At 41.0% G+C, this 11,095-nt stretch overlaps 1 protein-coding gene across 1 annotated transcript; it reads right to left on the bottom strand.

The window, feature by feature from the left end:
- Positions 1 to 2,423: 2,423 nt before the first annotated feature.
- Positions 2,424 to 9,161, bottom strand: LOC103372410 (G protein-coupled receptor kinase 5-like; the record flags this gene model as incomplete). The annotated part of the gene is made up of 13 exons (XM_008302042.1): positions 2,424 to 4,621; positions 4,711 to 4,842; positions 4,986 to 5,123; positions 5,368 to 5,505; positions 5,603 to 5,811; positions 5,895 to 5,984; positions 6,122 to 6,159; positions 6,321 to 6,511; positions 6,586 to 6,726; positions 6,813 to 6,876; positions 8,427 to 8,519; positions 8,665 to 8,762; positions 9,084 to 9,161. Coding segments are annotated over 13 exons (1,494 nt in total), but the record flags the coding sequence as incomplete, so codon positions are not given.
- Positions 9,162 to 11,095: the final 1,934 nt, after the last annotated feature.

The raw sequence follows: 11,095 nt of genomic DNA, 5'->3' as shown, positions 1-11,095 counted from the left end.
CTTAATTTTTCGAGTTTCTCATGAGCATGATTTTGAACCGATGACAACCCCAGAGGCAGTAAGTCATAGAGAAAAAAAAGTGGATTTTCATAAGCTGTCTCAGTTGACTGGTTCAATTTATTTATGTTTATGTTTTACAATAGATTTTTATTATAAAAGGTCTAACAGGGAGTCTAATCAAGCACAAATGAAGTAATGTCACTACGTAGAACAGTAGGCTATGTAGCCAGTATTATATATTCAATGATTTTCTCACACTTTAACATATATATGTTGTTTTATCTTCTAATAAAGTTAGAAGATGAATGAAATGTTGAACAAATATAATAAAAGAAAAGAGAACTGGTTGATTTTGCCACAAAATGTAACAGAACACAAGAGCAAAAAGTAACCTTGAGGTTATAGCAAATACATGCCAGTGCTAAAAGTTTATATTATCCTTTTACAGTAAAGAAACAGGTGCATGTAAGACTTTTTTAAATGAAGTACATTCTGATTGAAAATGTTGGCATTAATGGGCACCAAACCTGTATTTTTTTTCTATCAAGAAAACAGTTTATTTTCAGATATATAGTACATTTTTGTTAGATCATAGACACATAATACAGAAAATAGCATGTAAGGAAGTAACCAAGCGTGCACTACACTCTATCAACTGACCCTGTTTAGGCATGTGTATTATGAAATCTGATGTGTTTGACAAGTCTACATATGGGAAGCTGACCTCTTTATTTAAACTCCATGTTTATGTTTCTGAGTTAGTCTTTGTCAGCGAGGCTGAATCACTGTCTTTTTGGAAGCTTTCCCAGAAGGCTCAGATAATCGTCAGATGTCGCCCCGCAATCTGTTAGTAACATGTTTTTATAAAGTTGCTCACATGTTTGGCGAACCTTGCTCACTTCGTCCAAGAAAAGTCAGAGGTATCTTACAGTAATATTGTCTTAGCAGGCTGCGTGTCACATACAAACGCAGAGTCAACAGTGCACACCATTGCAGGAACGGAAACCTGTCAAGAGACTAGCAGGTCATCTGATTAGTGAACAGCAAAGAGTGCAGAGAAAACAAGAACAGATTAATAAATCCCAAAACCTTAACCTACAACCTTGTGTCCCTCTGGCTGGATGGCAGGAATTATCCATCACTCCCTCTGGCCTTCTACAGGGGGTGTTCTCTCATTTAACACTGGAACACACAGGCCTCGCACTATCTGACCCATTACTCAGCCACAGCGGATAGATCCATGTCTCTTGTACTGTAAAGGTCTTTTTTTTTATCTGAGACAAAGAATCAAGAGCCAAAGTGGGTCATATGCCTGTTTCTAATGGCTCCCTATTTGGCCAGACCAGCATTATGTTTTAATGAGCTGCATTCCTGGGGCATTTTTCTAATGTGGCTCCTCAGATGGCAGGACTACCTGGAACCTGAGGGTTAAAGAGTCTCTCCTTTAAAAGTGTCTGTGGACAGTAAGTGCCTTTCTGTGAGTGCTTTAGCTTTTGATGTCCAGACAAAGAAGCCATTACTAACTGATGATGTGTATTATAGTTTTGCCAGATGGGCCTAATGTGTGTGTTTGACTTGGTGATTAGCTTTTTGGAATTTTTATTTGCACGTCACACAAGGAAGAAAAAAATGTTTGTGGTCACAGCATATTTCCAAATACCATCCAGCTGTGGCTTATGTGTTTTTGCATCTTTATCATTCTTTATTTACAACTACAATGCATGAAATCATAAAGCAGTATCTACTTAGACTGCACATACAGTTATCCCAATAATACATTTTGCCCAAAGAGGGCATGTGGAACAAAACACCAACTTTGACACAATATGAAGCCTCATATTAACTTTGGCTGAAAACATTTTGTACATTTTGTCCCACATCTCTCACACTGCAATCACCTTGCCCATGTGGCCAGCATGCACAGGAATGATCACAGCAACCAAAAGCTGCTTTCATCTATATACTGTATGGGCAAGACAGTGTCTAATTATGAAAGAAGTGAACTAACCCTTTCAATAAAATTACATTTAACATTTTGCCCACATTGCTGCCACCTGTAGAGGTCGTACTTTTCCTGAAACTGCAAAATGTTCGAGTAGCTGCACAATAATTGTACTGATTACATGGATTGATTGTGATACACTACATGCTGTTTCCTCATATGTCTTTACAAAGTGACATTAAATTATATATATCTTACATGTTAGAATAAATTAACACTGAAAAACTGCACCACCAGTAGATATCACTGAAAAGATGCAAGCTTTGCAGTCTGCTCTTTTGATGTACTCGAAGAACTATAATGAAAGGATGGTTTGGTCAGTAGTGTATATAATCATGTGCACGTATCTGAATATGACAAAGGAAATGTTCTGTGGTTACACTTACAGCAACGAGAGGGTAATAAAGACGCAGACAAACTGTGAAGTACTCAAACTATAGTACAGAGTTTATTGGGACTTGAAGGACACAGTGGGTTTGGCTTTCACATGCACTCAGCACTTTGCTGTACATCACATTAAGAAGGAAAACTCCCTCATCGACTCCCTCCTCTCCATCCCTTACTCCTCCTTCCAACAAACCGTGTGAGTCTGTGTGTTTTTGTGTTGACGCGTTCCCCAGCGAAGCAAACAGAGCATGACAGTCAGAGAATAAACAAAGTGCTGATGTCTGTGTGGGCATTGTCTGGGAGATCATACTAACAAGGAGGCACTTCAGTCTGATTCTGATTTTTTTTTTTTGTCATATCAAGTACGCAGAGAGAGAGCGAGAGAGAGAGATAGAGAGGGAAAGAGAAAGAAAAAGAAAGAGAGAGAGGGAGAGAGAGAGAGAGGCTTGTGTGAGATTGATTAAAATTACTGCATGGACCAGCTTTCACTACCTCAAACAGGGAAAATACCACATTCTTAAAGCGGAGGAGACGGAGCTCCTCCTCCCTTTTAATTGGCTGTGCTGCTGCGAGAAGGCCACTTCTTTGTGTGGTGCTTGCGAGATCTTCCGGCGTCTTCCTCCCCTCCTCTGCTCTCACATAAATGAACTGGACCGAGTCAAGAAAATTCAGATAAGATAGACCTTTCACATACCCTGTGTCATCGATTACAGTTGGACACAAAACAAGAGGAAGACCCTTTAGATTTGTGAGGCATTCTGAAGAACATGTTAAGAGTAAAGGGGCAAAATATAAAAAACCTGTACATGAGACAACAATGGCTATGCAGCAATATCTTTTACATGGAAAAAAGGCATAGGGAGAACAAGAACACTTTCGTTTTGGATGTAAAAGAATTAAAAAACAAAAAAAAACCCAACGGCATTTGACAATATCAATACAACAATGTGCCTTAATGATCAGAGGTAAAACATTTTCTTTTGGTAACAAAACAGCATGACATTATTTTAAATTGTGCAAGTTGTAAGTCAGGCTGAGTGCATGTGTTCCTCTCCACTCCATGGGGGACTGTGCAGAAAATTGAGCAAAAAAAAAAAAAAAAAAAGATTTCTGCTTCTGTACAGCATATTAATTAGTTTTTCAAACTCCACATAATGTCAAATATAAAGTGACACTGTAAACCAAGGGAGACTTCTGTGTGTATACGATGTGGAATGAGGTATGCAGAAGCGAAAGGGATACAGCTGTCCATACTTACACTTGTCCATGCAATGAAAACACAACACGATTCTCACAACTCCGAGTGTGTGCGCCTATCTGATTGTGTATGTACTGTATGCATGTGTGCTTTAAGCAATATGATATGTCTGCAGGCTCATATTTAGAGAAAGTGTATAAAACGGATCACACATTCTGATCCTCCTGTGGTTCTAAACAGCTAAAAACCTTCAAAAACCAATAATTCAACATGACAACAGTATCACAAAACTAATCTTTGGCCTGAGTGTACGCAAGGCAATGTACATTACGTGTTGAGGTTGCTGAGGTGATGTGTTCTGAATGTTTAGGAGTGATCTGAGGTATGGGAGGTGAAATACAGAGAAAGAATAAGTTAAGAGTATGAGTTGTGCAGATGGTGACACGGGGGGTGCAGATAGATGAAGAGATACTGGTACAAGATACAGGCCAGAAAGTACAAGACTGAAAATGACTGAAAAAAGAAATTCCTTTTCTGGAAAAACAACACCAAAGAAAAAAAAATAAATTCACCAAGACCCCATCTTCTATTCCCTGTGGTGGTCTTTATCATACAGTGGATCCCCTGAATATTAGCTTGTTTTCTATCCTTTTCTGTTTTCATCAACATCAGTGGCTCTGCTCTATAGTCCAACAATCCTGAGGGTAAGTAAGGTTTGTCTGAATATTTCCAAACGTCTCGGCAACATTGACCATCCTACTAGAAATGCCCAGGGTCTCAGGGCCTGGTCACCCCCCCCTCCCTCCCCGATGGGCTGACCATTTAGGCTTTTTAGACAGGCTGTCTCCGGCTGCTGCTCAGGCCCCAGCTGTGGACCAATCAGCAGCGGGGAAGCCCCCTTCGGAGCTCCTTCCCTTTGTGTGTGTGGCTCCCACACTGTCACGGTGCCACTAGGGGGCAGAGTTGGACATGGAGTCCACAGAGTTTACACTGGAAGACTGCACACGGCTGTTGGAAATAGACACCTCTGGGTGCTACAGCACATAAAGAGAGAGGGAGAGATTTGGGTGGGTTAATTTGAAAGCGCTCGTCCGGGTTTGTTGGGCCTGGTACGTTCACTTACATGCCTCCTGAAGATCCTGTCCAGCAGGCTGCGTCTGGGCGGCTCTGGTGGCTGATTCCAGTCCAAGTCAGGGGGTCTCGTCCCTTGAGGCCCGAACACATTCAAATCTCTGAAACACTCGGTTTCTATCATCTGAATGAGAGGAAAGAATAGCAAAGGAGAGGGGAAAAAAAACAAGTGAAGAGAAAATTTGGTGAGCTGTAAGTGAGCTCTTCCAGCAGTTGTACAAACTGCACCGAGCGTTTAAAAATGTCATATAAAGTGCACACACTTACCTCATTCTGCCATGGGATGGAAACGCTGCCTGTAGCAAATTTGGAGTAGAAGTCGTTGTCAGTTTGGTCCAAATTTACTCCCTTGACTGTGGAGAACTGCTCTATGTCCAAAACATCCTTACAGTACACTGCCCGAGGCTGGGAGAGGGCAATGACCGTGAAAAAGAAGGGGGTTGAGGGGAAAAACAGGAGACAAGTTTATCTTAATAGATAATTTATCATAGTGGAATGTTACTTGCTGCTCTTAAATGGACCATTTTTAAAGAAATTTTCCATCAGCGTAACGATTTAAACAGAAAGCGCTACAGTAAGGCTAAGGAGTAGGTTTCAGCAGTGGGATTTATCTCAACATGCACTGTGGACAATATTATAAACTACTCACATCAGGCACAAAGGGAGGATCCACTATTCCAGCCTCCATCCTCTTGAAGTTGATGTTTTTGAAGAACGAGTGGGCCTTGACGCCCGCTGCTCCGTCCGCCTTGCAGCCCAGCCTCTGCTTAGGGTCTTTGGTGAGCAGCTGGGCGAGCAGAATCAGAGATGAATCATTCAATTATTCATCATTCATCTCTCTCTCTCTGGGTCTCCACACAAACATCTTTCCATAAAGCCCTCACCATTCTACAGATGGCCTTGGCGTCCTCTGTAAACTTGTCGTTGTACTCCTCCTCTTCCTCCTGCACCCTCCTCTCCACCTCCTCCCGTTTGACTCGCTCCTTGCGGGCACGGAAGGGCGATCGCCCGGCCGTCATCTCGTAAACGAGGCAGCCCAGCCCCCACCAATCAGGACTCATGCCATACTTTTCATTGTTTATCACCTCTGGAGCTGCAGAGAAGAAAAAGACGGATTATTAGGGTTCAAGAACTTAGAAAGTTGACTCTGGGAATGTTGATTGAAGCATTTCTTACCCATGTAGCCGACAGTCCCCACCCTGCCTCTAATGAGCTCTCCGTCAGGCACTTTGATGGCCAGCCCCAGATCAGAAATACGAATGTGTCCTGCAGCGCAACAGTAGATACATAAGTGAGGTTAAGTGACTGTTTTACACAAGTCCTTACAGCTCATCACAAGGCGCTAGAACAAGCAAAATGCTGTGCAAAACAGAAACCTGAGCCGGTGAAGCTTCAAAACTCACCGTTGTCATCTAACAGGATATTCTCCGGTTTCAAATCCCTACAAATAACACAGCATAGGAGAGAATGAAAAAAAAAAGACCAACAACATTCAGCAACGTAAAGAACATAAGGGTCAGTTTAAACACAAAAATAACTACTACATATACATACACTACATATCAAGCTGCATTAACTACTGTGTAACATTTACAGATCTACCTGTAGACAATAGATTCCCTGTGCAAATGCTCGAGTCCACAGCAGATTTGAGCAGCGTAAAACTGGACCCTGTCTTTCTCGAAGCCCGGCGTGCCCATGTTGTAGATGTGAAACTTCAGGTCGCCTCCGTTCATGATGGTCAGCACCAAACACAGAGCGTCTTTGGTCTCGTATGCGTATGCTAAGCTCACCTGGAGGAAGACGAGATATTAAAAGCCGTTTCCTCGCAAAAGGGTTTGTTCTTCTCTTCTTTAAGTTTACTCACAACAAATCTGCTGTTGACTTTTTCTAAAATCTGCTTCTCGTTGAGAGCCATGGACTCTCCTTTCCTCTTCTTGATCCTCTTCTTCTCCAGCTTCTTGCAGGCGTACATCTTCCCCGTCGCTCTGACCTGGCAGGCGCACACCTGAGAAGAGAAACAAAATGCATCCTCACCTACGGCTGTTAAATCCTGATGCTTTAATCGTGAACTCTTCTTGCCGGGCCTCTTACCTCTCCAAATCCCCCCTTCCCCAGCACTCGGTACTGTCTGAATGTGTCTTTAGTGATTGGTTGCCTGACAGAAGACAGACACAGCAAAATCCATTAATAGAAGCTTATGTAATATTGATTAAGACAGAGATATTATCTGTGGAACTCGATACCATCCCGAGTCTGTTTCCTGTTCAGAGGGTGGGGCGACTTGTACGTAATTTCACTTTCCAGACACGGATACAATCAAGGCTGCTCTGAAAGCCTGCTGTTTGCTACTAACTGCCTCTGATAGGCACTCTGCATAAAATATTTTCCCATCTACAGCGATCAGACTCCTCGAGCCATGTTTTAATCTTTCAATTTTTTTCTTCTTGTACTTCAGATATGACAGTTATTTCATGTGCTGCTATATTATACAACATTTCCAAGATGTACATTTATTTCTGATTTACCTTTAGCTGCAGCAGGGATATTTTTATGGCTTTAGGAGGATCTTGGGTTGTTTTAAGCTGCCATTTAGCTTGCTTGAGTGATTACATTATTTTTAATGGTTGTTGTAGATGTTCATGATTTTATAATTACACGTCTGTTAAATTTTATGTGATCTATTTTATGCTGTTTGCTTTGTAATTCTGTTTATCTTGGCTAAGGCACTTTAAAAAAAGAGAGCAAGACATTTAATCTCAATGAGGTTTTCCACATTAAATGGAGGTTTAATAAAACATTTAAATTGCTAAAATGCAGAATTGACTTTAGCTCTATGTTACGAGTCCACCTCGCAAATAAACAGATACACGAAAGACGCCGTGAAGGAATTTAAGTAAGTGTATGTACGCAAGTATTTTACTTTGTTTGAGTATTTCCATTTTATGCCACTTCATCCTTCTATTACACAAAAATTGTACTTTTTTTTTTTACTATACTACATTTATCTGACAGCTATAGTTACCATTCAGTTTACAAATGAAAAAACATACAAAATGAAACGCTCTCTGTACAAAATATGATGTAACGGATGTAAGTAAATTATCCAAAAGTAAATGAAGTTAAATTATCTTCACTTCCACTAGAGTGCCGCTCAGACTTTACTGCAGGTGAATACTTCTGTCACTGGAAACTTTCTAAAATCTAATTTGACATAGAAAAATAGGTAAAGCTCTTTATTTAAACTCATTTCAGTTTATACATTTGCAACTAAGAGACCTTGTGACATGTGATAATCATTTACTGAAAATGTATTAACATTTATGCTTAACCTGATTGAAAGTGTAATAAGACCCATTAACTTGAAAAACCATTGAATAAAATGTCCTGCTTGATATTGTAAAAACATGTTCGTGGTAATGTTATACCTACATGGTGGGTTGGTTTTGATGTAACATTTTCTACATTATTGGTCAAGTTGTTTTATTTTTATTGTTTGTTCAATCAGGTTAAATGTACATTTTTATCACATTTTTAGTTGCGATATTTTAATTAGGTACATACCTCCTAGTTGGAATACTCTGATCTAGTTCATAGGCCTACCCATGACTGTGTACTCATTTACTAATTTACCACTTTGCATTCAGCTTTTCCATATATCGATTACTTTGCTATGAAATGTGTGCAAACTATCAAAAACCAACCAACCTCTCCAGCACCTTCCACTGCAGGAAGCGGTCAAAGTACATGCTGTTCTGGTAGTCTAAGAACGGCGCTCCGCTCAGGTAGTCGTGGACAGCCCTGCTCCAACACACAGCAACAACAGGCTCAGTCAGAACAGCTGAGAATATGATGCAAGCTAAAATTCAGTCGATGTGAGGCTAAAAAAAACAAAACAAAAAAAACAGGTGAGAGACAGGTGAGAGTGAGTGAACGAGCGACTCACTTGCGGCAGTTGCTGAAGATCTCCTTACATGGACTGAGCTCGAGGTTCTCTCTGCACTGGTCTGCAAAAACCTCTGCTATGTCTACACGCTGAGGTGACTACATCAACACATGTAAACACACACACAGCAACATGCGCGCACACGTACACAAAAACATCACATTTTATTACACGCACTACATCAAGGAGAAACATATTTAACTTCCCTCATATGCTTTGAACAAACAAAACATTGTTATTTTTGTATATTTAACATGCACAGTGACAAACTACGCCCTTGTAAGTACCTTTGTGAGTCTTGTTTCCACAGGTTTGTAACATTAATCACTTTAAAAGGTTGCTAAATAACACTTTTACAATCGAATGTGAATTATAGAAGGCCTACAAGTTGATAAAACGCATCAGATAAAGAAACTTACTTGTTTTGAGAGAAAGGTCTTGATGATCTGGTCCCCTCTGCTTTTTCTTTTGTCATCAGGCGTCACCTCATAATCGTCCTGAACAATCGAAACACAATGTCGTTAATATGCTGTGCAAGATTTCCATTAGACATCATCATTGACATAAGCGAAAGGCATGAAAGCAATAATATCTGCTTCATCCTACGGTCCGAGTCGAAAAGTTATTCATTCACGAGTGCCACTTACTAATAATGCACCTTTTGTGAAGGGTCATTGGTTGTAAATAATGGCAGTATTATTGCTTAATCAATCATTTATTAATTTATTACTTGACATGTAAAACATTAATCATGTCTCCTAGATTGCCAGGTTAAAAAATATTTCTGGCTGACATCTAAACATCTGCCGCGGTGCATCTGGACGTTTACAACTGTAGACTAGACGGACTGTTGTAAAAACACTTTACTACATTTACAGCAGCATTCTTGTTTCCTGTTAGGGACTGAGTCACCTTGCGACCTTTCATTATTGACTTTATCGACATTTGTAACTTGCAGATACGCCGGTTCTCTACCTGACCTACAAAGCATGAGTAAATGTTTTATTAAACACCAAACCCAAACGGACTCGTAAGACATCAAATATTCAGCATTCGTTAAAAAAAGAAAAGACATCATTTTTTTCAAAAAGCCTCCCTTCTGAGTCAAAACAAGTCAAATCACGGTTTTCCTGAGAGCCCCGAATCACAAATTTGTTGTCTAATCTGCACAGCAAAGACTCACAATTTGGTTAATAGAAGGAAAAAGAGGGGAGAAAAAACTGAACACAACTCAAGTGTTTTATTATCATCCAACTAGAAAAAGTCAGCTGAGATAAATGACATGTTACTGAAAAGTATTTCCTCTTAAATTGCACTGATGATGATTTAGGACCAGAAGTGCTTAACTTTTCCCCCCTCTGTCTGCCTTTCCAACTGTCAAAAGACAAAAACGCCTCCCAGATTCTCTCTCTGTGCCTTTAATGAGGAAGAAAATGCTTAATTTGTTGTTTTATTTGAATGAGGAAGCAGCTGCAGTTTAGTGGTGACAAGACCACTCCACAGACACACACACCTCTCACTCCCTGTGTGTCGCTGTCACTCTCACACAAACATATGCTGCTCTTGGCTCCCGTGTTTGAACATATGCGGGGCCGCTGACACAAACAGGTTTGGCCGTTACAAGCTGGACGTGTCGCAGGGGCCGCGACATGAAAAGCACTCTGACGCATTTCGTAGCCAGTGCTTTTAACTTCTCAAAAGGCGAGGAAGCAACATGGCGTCCGTTGCCGCACGCTGGCCCCAGCTCTTTCTATTAGAGTTTTTTTTTTTTTTCCCAACATGCTCCTACGTTGCCCGGCAACCACACAGTAAACACGGTGGGATTCCTTGAGGTCCTGGAGTGTCACAGTGTGTCACACCAGCGTCACCAGCTTTCCACTACAAAACACACACACATATTCACGTATATATAAAAGTGCATACACACATAAGCCTGGAGCTTAAGGAGGAAAAAAAAGCTGGCTTTAAAAAGGCACAACGTCGCTGACACAAAGCCAGGAGGAGTCCGGCGATGAATACATACTGCATATACAAACGTAAATATGTGAGAGTCAAACTGGAAGACAGGGACGCGGAGGGGAAGGGAGAATTGCTGCCAAGTGTTGATTAACTGAGGCTTTGTTATCAGAGGCTCCAGAGAAATTATTATACACACACACATACACACACACACACACACACACACACACAAACGAACACGCACACACACACCCTGAGTAAATGAGCTGTCTGACTCCCACCCTTTGCCGGTGGGGGGTCAGCCAAAGGGGAAAGAAGACGCCCCTTTAGCCTTTTGGAAGCAGAGGAGATCCAACACGCATAAAAACACACCTAAAAATGTACACACACACACACACACTCACATACACCATCTCATGATGTAAGAGAAACCACTGGAACCCCCAAGCACATTCCTCACTCTGCTGGACAC

This window comes from Stegastes partitus, unplaced genomic scaffold, assembly GCF_000690725.1.
Source record: "Stegastes partitus isolate 25-593 unplaced genomic scaffold, Stegastes_partitus-1.0.2 Scaffold1750, whole genome shotgun sequence".
Lineage (NCBI taxonomy): Eukaryota > Metazoa > Chordata > Actinopteri > Pomacentridae > Stegastes > Stegastes partitus.
Note: the sequence above shows the minus strand (reverse complement) of the source record. Positions and strands in the feature narration are given on the sequence as shown.